The sequence below is a fragment of the Pseudorca crassidens genome, chromosome X (assembly GCF_039906515.1).
Source record: "Pseudorca crassidens isolate mPseCra1 chromosome X, mPseCra1.hap1, whole genome shotgun sequence".
NCBI classification, from domain to species: Eukaryota; Metazoa; Chordata; class Mammalia; order Artiodactyla; family Delphinidae; genus Pseudorca; species Pseudorca crassidens.
Genome location: NC_090317.1, coordinates 2513647 through 2527252, shown reverse-complemented (window position 1 = coordinate 2527252; position 13606 = coordinate 2513647). Strand labels below are relative to the sequence as shown.

Below are 13606 nucleotides of genomic sequence, written 5' to 3'. Positions count from 1 at the left end.
AGAATGTTCCCAGAGTGTCACCGGCACCCTAGGGCATGTGAGAAGGGGTGAAAGCCCGGCCTGCCATGCCCGCAGTGCCCTTGTGTGGCTGTCCCCATCAGCGGGCTCTGGAGTACAGGGGTTCAGTCTGACGACCAGGTCACCGCCACAGGCCCACTCAGCGGTCCCCTCTGCCAGCCCTGAGGCGCAGGGACTCAGCCTGGGGCCCGGTTCATCACATGCCAGCGTGGGCGTCCCCCTTGGCCCTGGGGTGCGAGGGAGCTCACTGTGGAGGATGCGTCACACCGTGTCGGTGGAGGGGTCCCCTCTGCCAGCCCTGGGGGGCGGGGGCCTCGTCCTGGGGGCCGCCCCCTCCCCGCTGCATACCTTGCCCACAGCCATGCGTCACACCGTGTCGGTGGAGGGGTCCCCTCTGCCAGCCCCGGGGGGCGGGGGCCTCGTCCTGGGGGCCGGGCCCTCCAGGGCCGCCGCCGCCGCCCCCTCCCCGCTGCATACCTTGCCCACAGCCGAGCAGCTGGGAGGCTATTTATAAAGGCGATGAGATCAGCGGCCGAGGCTATAAATGCGCAGGCCGCGGCCGGGCCCCACAGGAGCAGCCGCCCGGGCGCCGGAGCCGCGGGCAGCGCTGCCGGGATGAGCACCAGCGCGCTGGGCGGCGGCGGGGACAGTGGCAGCAGCAGCAGCAGGTAGGGCTCGGCCTGGGCGCCCGGGGCCCCTGGCGCCTCGCGCGCGCGCGCGCGCTCACCGCCCACCCACCCCACCCACAGCTCGCAGGCCTCCTGTGGGCTCGAGTCCTCAGGCTCCGAACGGGCCCCCGCCGCGCCGGCGCCACGGATACTACGGGGGCTACTGGGCTCCGACGACGAGGAGCAGGAGGATGCCAAGGACTACTGCAAGGGTGAGGCCTGCCTCGGCGCCGCCCGCGGGGAGGGGCCAGGGCCAGCCCACGTGGGCCGGGCGCCGGCGGGCCGCGCTGTCCCGGGCACGGGGAAGGCAACACCCCCACCGCGCCCGACGGGCTCCCTTCCCCAGGTGGCTACTACCCCGTGAAGATCGGGGACCTGTTCAATGGGCGGTACCACGTGGTGCGCAAGCTGGGCTGGGGCCACTTCTCCACCGTCTGGCTCTGCTGGGACATCCAGTGAGTGCCCCCTCCACCCCCCGAGGCCCCACGCCAGCTGGGGTCCCGCCCTTGGGCACCGCTGAGGCCACGGTGACGGCCCCGTGGGTCTGGCCGGTGCCGGCAGCCGACGCGGGTCTCGGTGTTGCAGGCGCAAGCGCTTCGTGGCCCTCAAAGTGGTGAAGAGCGCAGGGCATTACACGGAGACAGCTGTGGATGAGATCAAGCTCCTGAAATGTGTGAGGCGCCTCCCCTACCCGCTCCCAGCGCCCCAGGAGCCGCCCAGGGCCTGGCAATGTGGGTGCAAGGCCTGCCGGGGCTCCGCGGGGGTGGGGGCAGGGCTCCCGGAGGGGCAGGCTCCAGCTGGCTCCGTGGAGTGGGAGGACCCGAGGAGCGGGCAAGGGCGGGCCGGCAGCCTTTCTTCCAGCGGGGCCCAGCTGGGGCGGGAGGGAGGCCCCCACCCCGGAGGGGCCGCCCGGGGAGCAGCTGGCGAGGGGCAGGTTGCAGCCGTCTGTGGCCCCTTGGCTTTTGCTCCAGGTCCGAGACAGTGACCCCAGTGACCCCAAAAGAGAAACCATCGTCCAGCTCATCGACGACTTCAGGATCTCAGGGGTTAATGGAGTCCGTATCCTTCGTAGGCTGAGCAAGCAGTGTGGCAGCGCAGGGGCCAGCTGGCTCATGCCTTCCCAGCTCCTAGGGCCTCAGTTTGCTGATCTGCACGATGGGGGTTTATCCCTTCCAGTGACACTGCGCAATATCTCCATCACCACTTTGGGGATTTGTGTTTCTGTGTGGGGGGCAGGGAGCGGATGACCAGGTTGGCACTGGCTATCCACGGGTGTTGCTGGCTTACCCCCAGGTGGGAGGGCCCACCTCTGTGGCAGTGCCTTCCCTTTCGGGGGGCTGTCCGTAGGCTCTTTGGCAGACTTGGGCGTAGGACTGGGGATGGGCTGAGAAACCCGCCTATTCCTCCAGTGCCCTCTCCCTAGGGTGACCGTGGAAGGTACTGTCCCAACTGGCACACCTAGAGTGACAGGGACACTATGACACCGGGATGGTAGCAATACCGGGACCTCCCAGACCCAGCTCTGCACTGCCTGAGGCTCGTTGCTCCCCCGCCCCAGCTGAGGGTGGGCGGGGCCTGTGCCCCAGCTGCTTGCCCACTGACCGCCCTTCACTCCCGGCCCAAGACGTGTGCATGGTACTGGAGGTCCTAGGCCACCAGCTCCTCAAGTGGATCATCAAGTCCAACTACCAGGGCCTGCCCGTGCCCTGCGTGAAGAGCATCGTGAGGCAGGTGAGCAGCAGGCGCCTGGCCGAAGAGCGCTGCGAGGCGGCCTGGGCGGCGCCGGGGGAGCTCAGGCGTGGCTCTCCCCAGGTGCTGCGCGGCCTGGATTACCTCCACACCAAGTGCAAGGTCATCCACACGGACATCAAGCCTGAAAACATCCTGCTGTGTGTGGGCGACGCCTACATCAGGCGCCTGGCTGCGGAGGCCACGGAGTGGCAGCGGTCAGGGGCCCCGCCCCCATCCCGGTCCACAGGTACCGAGAGCCTGCGCGGGGCGGGGCGGGGCCCGTGGCCTCAGCCCCTGCCTGAGTCTCGCTTCCTTTCTGTCACTCCATGCTCTGCCGGCCCCACCCCCAGTCAGCAGTGCCCCCCAGGAGGTGTTGGTAAGTGGGGGCGCCCCTCTTCCTGGGCCTCACCCTCCCCAGCACTCCTGCAGTGGCGCTTCCAAGCGGCTGGGTGGCCCGGATGCGGATGATACGCAGAGTGGGCCACGTGCCCCAAACTGCCCTGGGTGGCTGCTGGGCTCGCCCCCGTCTCAGTGGAAGGACACTGCATCCGAGGCTGGGAGGGGCCAGAGCTGCCCCTAGGGGAGGCTGGCACCCACAGGCAGGCCTGCTGGTTCCTCCCCAGCCTCAAGCTCTGGGGAGTGGCGGGCAGGAGGGGAGACAGGAGGCGGGTGAGGGGGCACTGCCACGTCTGGTGTCCCTGGAGCCCCCGGGCCTGCAGGCCACGGGCAGAGGCTCGGGCTGCTCGGGGATGGGTGACGGGCACCCCGGAGTGACCCTGGCTCTAACGGCAGACCGGTAAGCTGTCCAAAAACAAGAGGAAGAAGATGAGGCGCAAACGGAACCAGCAGAAGCGGCTGCTGGAAGAGCGGCTTCGGGACCTGCAGAGGCTGGAGGCCATGGAGGCAGCCGCCCAGGCCGAGGGTGAGGGGCCAGGGGGGCGCAGGGCCGCCTGGCACGTGCCGCAGCGGCGTCTGCTCACACACCACCTCTGCCCGTCTCCCCAGACTCTGGCTCAAGACTAGAGGGGGGCAGCGGCTCCACCTCCTCTTCCGGCTGCCACCCTGGGGGGGCCGCGGCCGGCCCCTCCCCGGCCTCCTCCTCCCCTGCCCCCGGGGGCAGCCGCAGCCTCAGCCCCAGCTCCCAGACCTCAGGCTTCTCGGGCTCCCTCTTCTCCCCCGCCTCGTGCTCCATCCTCTCAGGCTCTTCCAACCAACGCGAGACCGGGGGCCTCCTGTCACCCAGCAGTAAGTCAGGCAGCGGCAGGCACAGGTGGGCGGGGCCGGGCAGGGCAGGTCCAGGCCAGCTCAGTCTCTCTCCCTTCTCTTGCTTCCCCAGCACCATTTGGTGCCTCCAACCTCCTGGTGAACCCCCTAGAGCCCCAAAATGCAGACAAGATCAAGATCAAGATCGCAGACCTGGGCAACGCCTGCTGGGTGGTACGAGCGGGCGCCCTGCTATGAAGGAGGCGGCACAGGCCTGAGCCGAAACCAGCACCGGCCCGCCTGGTCAGCAGAGCTGGGCCCACGGCAGGGGGTGGGGGGCCACAGGGAAGTGGCCAGCCTCAGCCTCAGGTCGTCTGGCCAGACCCTCGGGACACCCGGGGACGCTGAGGCTCAGAGTGAGCCCCACTGTGCTCCGCGGGTGCACGGCCCAGAGGAGGTGGGAGACGAGAGGGGGGCAGTGAGGGGAGGCCAGCCATGGCCCCAGCTCCTCCCCAGGGCTCCCCTTGCCTGCAGCACAAGCACTTCACCGAGGACATCCAGACACGGCAGTACCGGGCCGTGGAGGTGCTGATCGGCGCCGAGTACGGGCCCCCGGCCGACATCTGGAGCACGGCGTGCATGGTACGTCCGTTTGGGCTACCCCCGCCCAGAGCTGGCCCACCGGCCGCAGCCTCACCCTCTCCCCCTTCCAGGCCTTCGAGCTGGCCACTGGCGACTACCTGTTCGAGCCACACTCCGGAGAAGACTACAGTCGTGACGAGGGTAGGGGGAGGCAGGCCCTGGGCTCGGCCTCGGGGTCTCCCGGCCGCCCGGCTTCCTCCCAGCCCCCTGTCTATTCACAGACCACATCGCCCACATCGTGGAGCTGCTGGGAGACATCCCCCCGGCCTTTGCCCTCTCGGGCCGCTATTCCCGGGAGTTCTTCAACCGGAGAGGTGGGGCCGAGCGGGCGCAGGCCACCTGGATGCAAGGGGCGGGGCAGGGACCTTGGGTTCTGAAATAGGGGGAGCAAGGGGTCCCAGATCAGAGTCCTCCCTGGTGGAGTCTGACCTAAGGCCCACCGGCCTGCCCCCAGGAGAGCTGCGGCACATCCACAACCTCAAGCACTGGGGCCTGTACGAGGTGCTCATGGAGAAGTACGAGTGGCCCCTGGAGCAGGCCACGCAGTTCAGCGCCTTCCTGCTGCCCATGATGGAGTACATCCCCGAAAAGCGGGCCAGCGCGGCCGACTGCCTCCAGCACCCTTGGCTCAATCCCTAGGCCCGGCTGGTGCTTTGGGCAGCGTGGGACGGTCCTGGCTGCCCCCGACCCCCAGCCCTCAGTGCCTTCAGGGAAAGCAGGACGGCTCCGCCCCACCCACCCTGCTGAGTGCCTCACACCGCCCGCCCGCCCTCTCACAACCCCCCCCCAGCAGGGCAGACAGATACCAGGGCCAGGCCTGCCTTTCAGAATTCGTTCTGCCCCCAACCCTCGCAGAGGGCCCTCTGAATGGGAAGCGCACTGCCTGTTTTCTTAATAAAGTGTGACTGAAACACCCGCGTCCTGGAGCGACAGAAGCACGCGGCCAAGGGCTGGGGCAGAAGTGGGTTTATTCTGGGTCCGCCCACCGAGCCACTCAGGGTGCTGGGGGCGTGAAGGGGGTCTAAAGGGTGGGCCGAGACAGTCCCGGGGACGGCCTAGGCCTCCACGGCCCGGCCGTTGATGACACGGATACGGCGGATGATGTCCTGGATGGCTTCTGATGTGGTGCCCTGGCCCCCGATGTCTGGGGTGTGCATCTGCAGGAGACGGGCAAGCTTGGGCACACAGCGGGGCCCAGCCAACACCTGCGCCCTAGCCTGCAGGCAGCCCAGGGCTGCCCACAGCGCCCCGTGGCCTGCAGGGGCTGGGAGCGCCACCAGGAGGGCAGTAATACCAGCTAAGGCCCCAAAGGCCCCCACTCTGCCTGATACACCCCCCCACCTTGGGGGCAGCACAGGTGCCAGGTCACCATTTCCAGCCCCTCAACCCGGGCTGGGGTGGGAGCCTCACATTTTCATTGTCCATGGACGCCAAGACGGCCTTGCGGATGGAGGTGGCGTAGGAGTGGAGCCTGAGAACGAAGGGCAGACCTTGGTCCTCGCGGCCTGGGGCGCGGGCCGGGGGCCAGGGCCCGGCATCGAGAAGCCACTTACTTGAGGTGGTCGAGCATCATGCAGCTTGCCAGCAGCGTAGCCGTGGGGTTGGCGATGTTCCTGTTGGCGATGCTCTTGCCTGTGTTCCTCGTAGCCTGGAAGAGGCGAGACGCAAAGGAGGGGGCTGGGAAACACAAGCACATCGAGTGTACACTGCATTTGTGCAAAGCGTCCAGAACAGGCACATCCAGAGACAGAAAGCAGATGACTTTGGTGCCGGGGGCTGGGAAGGGGGAACAGAGAGTGACAGCCACAAGTACAAGATTTCTTCTGGGGGGATGGAAACGTTCTGGAATTAGAGAGTGGGGATGGTTGCACAACTCTGAATATCTTAGAAACCAATAAATCGTACGCTTTCAATGGGTGACCTAGGAAGTTTGTGAGCTATAGTTCACAAAAGCCAGTGGCCCTGGCACTGCTGGTGGCACTCACCGTCTCAAACACGGCATACACGTGGCCGTAGTTGGCCCCAGCTACGAGGCCGGGGCCCCCAACCAACCCCGCGCAGACGTTGTTGACGATGTTGCCGTAGAGATTGGGCATCACCATGACATCGAACTGCTGGGGCCGGGACACCAGCTGTGGGGCAAGGAGGGGACGGCCAGCACCTGGAGCACAGGCAGCCCCGGGAGCCCAGGGCAGGGGCCACGCAGCATGGCAGCCTAACTACCTGCATGGTGGTGTTGTCCACGATCATATTCTCGAAGGTGATCTGGGGGTAACGGGCTGCCACCGCCTTGCAGCACTGGAGGAAGAGCCCATCGCCCAGTTTCCTAAGGGGGATGCAGGACACCAGCTTGGCCACTACAACCGTCAGCTGGAGGGACGGGGCACGCAGACGCCACAGAAGGCTGGGTTCTAAACTACAACCAGTGCCGTCTGCGGGACAGGCAGAATCCCGTTCCACCTCCCCTAGGTGTGCACTGCGGTGAGGCCACAGCTGGGAAACGGGCAACAGGGCGTAGTCCCGGGCCCCGAGTCCCAGAGAGCAGGCCCCGGCGGCAGCGCGGCGGCGCGAGGCGGGGGGCATACATGATGTTGGCCTTGTGCACGGCCGTCACTTTCTTGCGCCCGCTCTCCCGGGCCAGCGTGAAGGCATACTCGGCAATACGCAGCGACCTGGCCTCGGTGATGATCTTCAGGCTCTCCACCACCCCTGCCACGCTCTGAGAAGGGGACGAGGGAGAAGAGGCCCACGGCCTGTCCGAGCCTGCCCTCTAGCACAAGGTTCCCCTCGGGCACGGCGTCCCCGACCAGCGCCCTAGCCGAGCTCACGCCCGCCAACACGCCCCCACCTCATGCTCCAGGCTGCTATACTCGCCCTCCGTGTTTTCCCGGACGATGAGGATATCTATGTCCCTGTGCCGCGTCACCACTCCCGGCAGGCTCTTACAGTGGATGACGTTGGCGTAGAGGTCCAGGCTGGTGCTAGGGGCACAGAGGGAGAAGCAGCCGGCAAGTGCAGCATCTCTCTGCTGGCACCCCCACCCCTGCCAAGCCCCCAACCCATGCACTTGGCTCTCACCGAAGGATGTTGTTTCGGGATTTGTGGGATGGCGGCAGGTTATGGTTTGTTTCAATATTGCCTGCAGGACAGAAACAAGACCAGCAGGCTGGAGAGGGCACCCCAGGCTCAGCTGTACCACCATATCCCCCTTTCTGACCCAGGGGATGTGTGCCAAGGGTGACTCCAACAGAAGGACACAGCAGCTTCCGGCGGCAGAAGTGTTTCATGGAACACTCTAGCGTAACTTGCAGCGTAAGCCCCATGGGGCAGAGGGGCATGTGTGTCTATGCGTTTGGTTCACTGATGGACTCCTGGCACGTAGCATGCACTCAATAAATACTGAACGAATGAATGAATGAACAAGGGTTGGCATCTGGCCAGGTCTTGCTAGACCCTGGGTGGGGAATGGACAGAAAGTGACCACTCTTGCTTACTAACAGGCTGGTGGCTAGGCTGGCACCAGCAAGGGGACCTTGGCCACGGTTAGTGCCAGGCCCTGCGTCGAGGAAGCACAAGAGCTGCAGCTCAGAGGCAGGCAGGGGTTGCCTGAAAAAGACCACAGCTTTACCTTGGCTGGGACCAGGGCACCCAGAGGGCCAGCAGCTGCTGAGAGAAGGCAGTCAGAGAGTGCCAAGTAGAGGAGGGCTTTCTCAGGGCCACCAGGGCCGCCGGCCCTCCAACTCACACCCTGCCTGGACTTCCTTCACCCACAGTGCCTTGGGCACCCTGTAGTTAACATGGCTGCCCCTCCACGTGACTGCCAGGGCCTGGGGCTCTAACTGGGTTCATCTTTGCTCACTCACTCCTCACACAGAGCAGGTAATGGTCTAAAGTTTGCAGAATGAGTGATGGAAACAGTTTAAGGACCTGGAGCAAACCAAGGCAAACTCAGAAAGGGTAAAGCTCCCGTCTGTAACATGCACAGCTGTGCCAACTGGAACCAAGGCGGCAGGCAGAGGGTTACAATCGCATCTCTGTGACACGTGGTTTGTGAAGAAAGACTCTGAGGGTCAAAGCTGACTCCAGCAGAGAGGGCTGCCTCAGGAGGGAAGAAGAGGGTGGAAGGGGGCCCATCCCTGGACAGGCTCCCGCAGAGCCTAGTGCCACTGAGACCTCAGAATCGCAGCATCAGTGGGGCCCCAGGGACAAGTGTCAGCTTGGAGGTGAAAGGAATCACGTGCGGTGCCCCATCCTGGCCCCCGAGCTCACCCTTCAGGGCCACGCGGTTCCGCCGTATGGCCATGATGGCGTTTCGGATGTCCTCCTCGTCGGCGTTGGAGCTCACGTGCACCTCTTCGAAGTCCACAGGCACACACGCATGCCTGGGGCAGAGCAGGGTCAGGGCGGCGGCCCCAGGCCTCCGTCTGGGAAGCCTGCCTGGACCACTGGGTGCAGAGGCCTCTCCCCTGCTGCTGCCCACCCTGCCCTGGCTCTGGCTGAGGGGAGACTGAGCCCACCTGCGCCAGCTGACAGGCATGCACTTACACTCCACAACACTGTCAGTGGGCCTGGTTCCACCCTCCCCGTGCCCGGGCCGGCCTGCTAGGATCGCAGACACTGGGACAAAAGGCCTCCCACCACTGGCTCACTGCCCCTCTTGGCACAAAGTTCTCAGGGTCCCCCTGGCTGGGCCCAGGGGCTCTGTACCTGAACACAGACTTGACGTGCAACATGAGCTCTGGCCCGATGCCATCCCCTGGGATCATGGTGACCGTGTGCCGCCCACCATACTTAGCCGACGGGGGCTAGAAGGACGGGGAGGCTTCAGTTCCCTTCCCCCCTCCAGCACTGACCCAGTGGGAAGGCCCACTGGGAGGCGCCAGCTTGGGGTACCACACCCCTACACCCTGCCCCACCCACCCCAGACAGGGCTGCTCACGGCGGGGGGCGCTCCTGGGTCGCGAGGACAACAGCAGAAACAGGCCCCGTCCCCGCCTGGACCCGGGTCAATCCCAAAGCAACTAAAAGCCCCAACCTAACAGGCAGATGAGAAAAACACTCACAATTGTTTGTTGCTAGAGGCGGGACAGGAAGGAAGAAGACACAGATCAGTCAAGGCTGGAGGAACAAGCTCTGCTGGGGAATGGGGCTGTTTCCCTGGGGCGCCGTCTAGCACGGTTCAGGGGAGAAGGGGTGGGCGAGCTCTGGAGACTGCACCTCAGGGGGAGAGACACAGAAGGGCAGGGAGCCCAGAGGCACGACACACGCACGTGCACACGCGCACACACACACACCTCTGCACCCACGCCTGCCTGTGAGTGCATCCACATGCACCTGTACACACACGCCTCCGCACACACACAGGCGGGCACACGTGAACATCAACACACACACGTGCATGCACACACTCGGGTGGGTACTTACTGAGAAGCTCCTCCGGGGGGCTTCGTGGGCACCTAGAACCTGGCAAAGAGAACCCAGACGCTAGTGGTTGCCATCTAGCCCAGAAAGCCAATTTGGCAAAAGGGCCAGCCGAGCTCCTGGCAGGGAAGGCGAGCGTCCTCACCGCGCCCAGACAGGCCCTGCGCCTCCCCCGTGCACCGCTGTCTAGCGCACAGCAGCACACAGACCAGCCCGTCGGAGCACCGCGGAGGGTCGCTACAACGCTTTACACCTCCTTCAGGTCCCTGGTCAGTTTTTTAAAAAATGTTTACATCCCCCTCCCCGCCTTTTCTTGTTTCTGGTCTTCTTCAGCCAATTATTCCTGCTCAGTGATGTCTGTAACTTGGAGAAGTTGGCACGCCAAACGTAGTACAATAGGGAAATCGTGATAAACCACTGGGCCACCACGACCATCATTTACATCATTTTAAAGATCATGTTTTCTTGTTACAAAAGCAGCATATGGACAGAACACGAAGATTGGGAGGAAGAAGATAGCACCCAGCCCCGTCCACCCAGAGATAAGCACTGTTGGCACCATGCGGAACAGCACTCTAGAATCAGAAATCTAACAATGCAACCATTTGCAGAAGAATAGCAGACGCCAATCTTTCAGAAGGCTTTCATGAAGGATTGCAAAACTGCTTTGTGGCCTACATGGATGACAGATGTCCCCACCCCCCACCTGAAACAGCCGCACTTGGTCACACCGGTGCCATGCCTGACAGCTTCAGAGCAAAAGACACCCGAGTCAAATGGGACAGGTGCTCAGAGTGACCCATCTGGAGTCCCCACACTTTCCTGGAAGAAGCAGCCCATGTCCCAGCTCCCACCGCAGCGGGGCTACAGGCCCACACACTTTCCTCCCTGTTGTGCCCCGCCTGGGTGCCCTTCAATCCAGAGACAGGGGCAGGGCCAAGGTCCTCCTTATCGCTTGGGAATGCCCTGCCACTTGCCTGCTGGGGCAGCCAATGGCAGAGTCACTGTGGCCATTTTCCAAAGAGCCATGCCTTCCTGCTAGAAGTCCAGAAAGCTCACGCAGAGGCTGACCGCCCCATCTGGGTCTCCCCGGCTGGTTTTCACAAGGCTCCCCCTTGCACAGAACTCTGGCAGCACAGGGGTTAGGAAGGGGGTGACTAACAGGACAACAGGCCCTGGGGGTTTCTGCTGATCCATGGGGCCCCCGGGTCTGCAGTCTGACGCATACTTGGGGCTTTTCTGTTTTCCTTCTAGCAATTGTCAGTATCTGGATTCATCTTATCTGTAGGCTCTCAATACAAACTTGTGGATGGTGTCTGTATTGAGACTGCCTTTCCTCCAGGAAGCCTTCCCTGATGCCCTAAGGCTGCTGAGCTGTTGGTCCCCCGGGCTCCCAAAGCCCTACCCACCCCACTCCCTTCCCCTCAACCACAGTCTCACTAGGTTATCACTGCTGTGCTCCCTCTCCTACCCCTAAGCCCCTGAGAGTGGACACCATGTCTGTCTGATCCCCTACTGTCACCCCAAGACCGAGCAGAATGCCTGGTCCAGAGCTGGGACACAAAAAACATTTACTGAATGAATGAGCATATCAGAAAATGAAGGAAGATATGACGGGCTTTGAGGCTAGGTCGACCTCGGTCCAAATCCTCCATCTACTACTCCTGCTGGCAAATGGCTTACCCTTGCTGAGCTTCCCACCCTTACCTGAAATCCACAGAATAGAGGTGCCTACTTTATCTGACTGCTGGAAACATTAAGCAAGAAGAGGTATGCAAGCTGTTCAGTCGCTAGAAGAGCACACAGGGCTATGCAAAAGCATACGCCCCCCTTTACCCCACCAGCCCCTCAGGCCAGTGTTCAAGGCTGCTGGCCAGTGAGGGGATGCTGGGCTGACCCCTACAGCTCCGTGCAGTAACTCCTCCTGGGTTTCAGCCCTCTGAGGTCTACTGGCACCTGGCAGGTAACCTGGCTGTGCCGGTGAGCCAGCGCTCACACCAGGCCTGGCTCTGCATCTGCACAACCACACCCCACCAGACCCTGGACCCCATCACTACCACCAGGGCCGAACGTCTCTCTCACCTGGTCCCAATGCTAGATGTTCCATCCAGCTTTGGCCAAAGACCCGGAGAGCTCTCAGGATAGTGACTTCCCTGACCTTGCTCTGGACACATTCAGGCACCTTCCTTCAGGAGGTTACAAAGGTTCTGTGAAGCTACCTATCAAAGGAGCCCAGTATGAGGCAGAATGGGATATATGCATTGGTCTCCAGCTTGTTCATCAAGCAGGAAGGTGGACTGTTACCCTCGTCCTTTGATAGTGCCACAGAAAAAAAGGAGTTCAGAATGGTACGTGTCCCAGCCTAAGGGCTCCCATGATCCACATTTTAGTGAGGGTTCTCTCATCAGCATGTTTCTGTTGGATCAAGTACCAATGGTGGCGGCATATTTTCCCACGAGGTCCCAATCAGTGGGACCAAAGATCTGGGCTTCATCTCTAAAGGTTCCCATACCCAGGACAACCAGTCTCAGGGCAAGGCATTGCCCAGCTAGCAACCTTTCACTGCCCCCCATCCCTGCCCCAATATAGACACAAGCACACACACAGGGGAAGTCAGGGAGGAGACAGATGTCCCCACCAAGATCCTGCAAGAGCCTAGCTGCCAGGGACCTCTGGAAAGCCTCTGGCGAGCAAGTGGGAGGAGTCAGCATTTTAAACATAATTTCATAAACCAGAAGCTGTTACAGGGCAGTCTTCCCCAGGGCTCAGAGGGGGGAAGCATGGCTGAAGACATGTCCACAAGTAGTGTCAGCAAAGTCACAGAGTTCTGGAAGGTCAGAGTTGGGTGGATCCTTTGAGACAGAGGAGAAACTGGAACCCAGAGAGGTCAGACCTCTCGTCCCTCAGGGCCAGTTCTGACTCGATGACGCTTCAGATGGCTTCCAACCCACCCAGGGACTAAATTATCCTCATTCAAGCGTGTCAAGAGAGAGGAATCAGACCTGAATAACCAAGATCCTAAACAGAGAACAACGGAAGCAAAGCCCTCGCGGCCTCCCAACCCGCCAGCTTCAAGAATCCTAGCTCCTTCCCATTCCAGGCGCCTGCGGTGGGGGGGGGGGGGAGGCTCTGGGGCACCATCAAAGGCCGATTCACCACCTCCACTGGGAGAGGTGGCAAAGCGGTCCACAAAAGGGAAACTTGAAGAGGCAGGGCGGCCAGGAACCGATTCCCAAGAGGGCAAGAGCGAGGCGGGCCGGCCACGTGACCGCCTTAGGGGAGGGGTTTCCCACAAGGACACTAGGGAGTTGACACTGCCCCCCGGGGTCCACTCTCCCCGCCCATTGGGAGCTCCCCCGCCACAAGATGCAGACCCCTGAGAAGCCAGACCAGAATCAACTTTGGCTAACCCCTTCAGTGACAGCGAAGGTGGCCAATCAACCCTGGCCCGCAGCGCTCTCCCCTCCCCTCACGGGACCCGCAGCCAATCGGGCCCCAGGACGCTCCGAGAGCGGCGGCCGCCGGCCTAACCCCGACGAGGTGCAAGCACCCCTCAGCGATCGCCGCGGCTGTTCCCGTGGCCCGCTCCTGCTTCTCACCTCCCAAGGACGGCAGAGGAGGGCCGGCCTGAGCACTGCCTTCACAGCGCCGCCCGCGGCCGTCGCCACCTTCAGCGCCATGATGAAAAGTGAGAACTGCCGCAGGTTCCGACTCGCAGATGCCGCTCTCGCGAGAGTTCGGCGGGGCGCGAAGTCCCGGGAGGGGGCGTGGTCCCGCAGTGCGCACGCACACGGCCGCGCCGGTTTTCACGCCCTCTTCCGGCGCCGAGAGCGGCGCCGCCGCCGCCGCCGTCGCCATCGTCGTCGCCATCTTGCGGGGGAGGGCGGCCCGCTGGGCCCCTGGTCCGGGGAGGGGACACGTCA

The 13606-nt window shown here is 63.1% G+C and overlaps 2 protein-coding genes across 9 annotated transcripts; one reads left to right on the top strand and one right to left on the bottom strand.

Moving 5' to 3' along the window:
- The first annotated feature begins 82 nt into the window (after window positions 1–82).
- SRPK3 (SRSF protein kinase 3) lies at window positions 83–5177 on the top strand. 5 transcript variants are annotated; one of them, XM_067723628.1, is made up of 15 exons: window positions 545–686; window positions 768–898; window positions 1033–1141; window positions 1272–1359; window positions 1658–1745; window positions 2311–2417; window positions 2499–2664; window positions 2768–2793; window positions 3210–3339; window positions 3423–3662; window positions 3754–3854; window positions 4155–4262; window positions 4334–4403; window positions 4484–4576; window positions 4717–5177. In XM_067723628.1, the coding sequence occupies exons 1-15, from the start codon at window positions 634–636 to the stop codon at window positions 4899–4901; spliced, it is 1695 nt and encodes a 564-aa protein (XP_067579729.1). In that variant the 5' UTR covers window positions 545–633; the 3' UTR covers window positions 4902–5177. The 5 variants fall into 5 exon arrangements, 4 of the variants coding, with proteins under 4 accessions (XP_067579727.1, XP_067579726.1, XP_067579729.1 ...); XM_067723626.1 differs by lacking the exon at window positions 1033–1141 and having other exon boundaries at window positions 83–686; XM_067723627.1 differs by having other exon boundaries at window positions 4334–4576.
- A 36-nt stretch (window positions 5178–5213) lies between these two features.
- Window positions 5214–13440, bottom strand: IDH3G (isocitrate dehydrogenase (NAD(+)) 3 non-catalytic subunit gamma). Of its 4 annotated transcripts, none has more exons than XM_067723633.1 (13): window positions 13283–13439; window positions 9687–9725; window positions 9326–9337; window positions 8970–9067; window positions 8532–8644; window positions 7341–7401; window positions 7111–7243; window positions 6848–6981; window positions 6486–6588; window positions 6248–6394; window positions 5816–5910; window positions 5673–5733; window positions 5214–5419 (listed from the first exon to the last, which is right to left on the bottom strand). In XM_067723633.1, the coding sequence occupies exons 1-13, from the start codon at window positions 13361–13363 to the stop codon at window positions 5318–5320; spliced, it is 1179 nt and encodes a 392-aa protein (XP_067579734.1). In that variant the 5' UTR covers window positions 13364–13439; the 3' UTR covers window positions 5214–5317. The 4 variants fall into 4 exon arrangements, with proteins under 4 accessions (XP_067579734.1, XP_067579733.1, XP_067579736.1 ...); XM_067723632.1 differs by lacking the exon at window positions 9326–9337 and adding an exon at window positions 9202–9297; XM_067723635.1 differs by lacking the exons at window positions 6248–6394; window positions 9326–9337 and adding an exon at window positions 9202–9297 and having other exon boundaries at window positions 13283–13440.
- Between the last annotated feature and the right edge of the window lie 166 nt (window positions 13441–13606).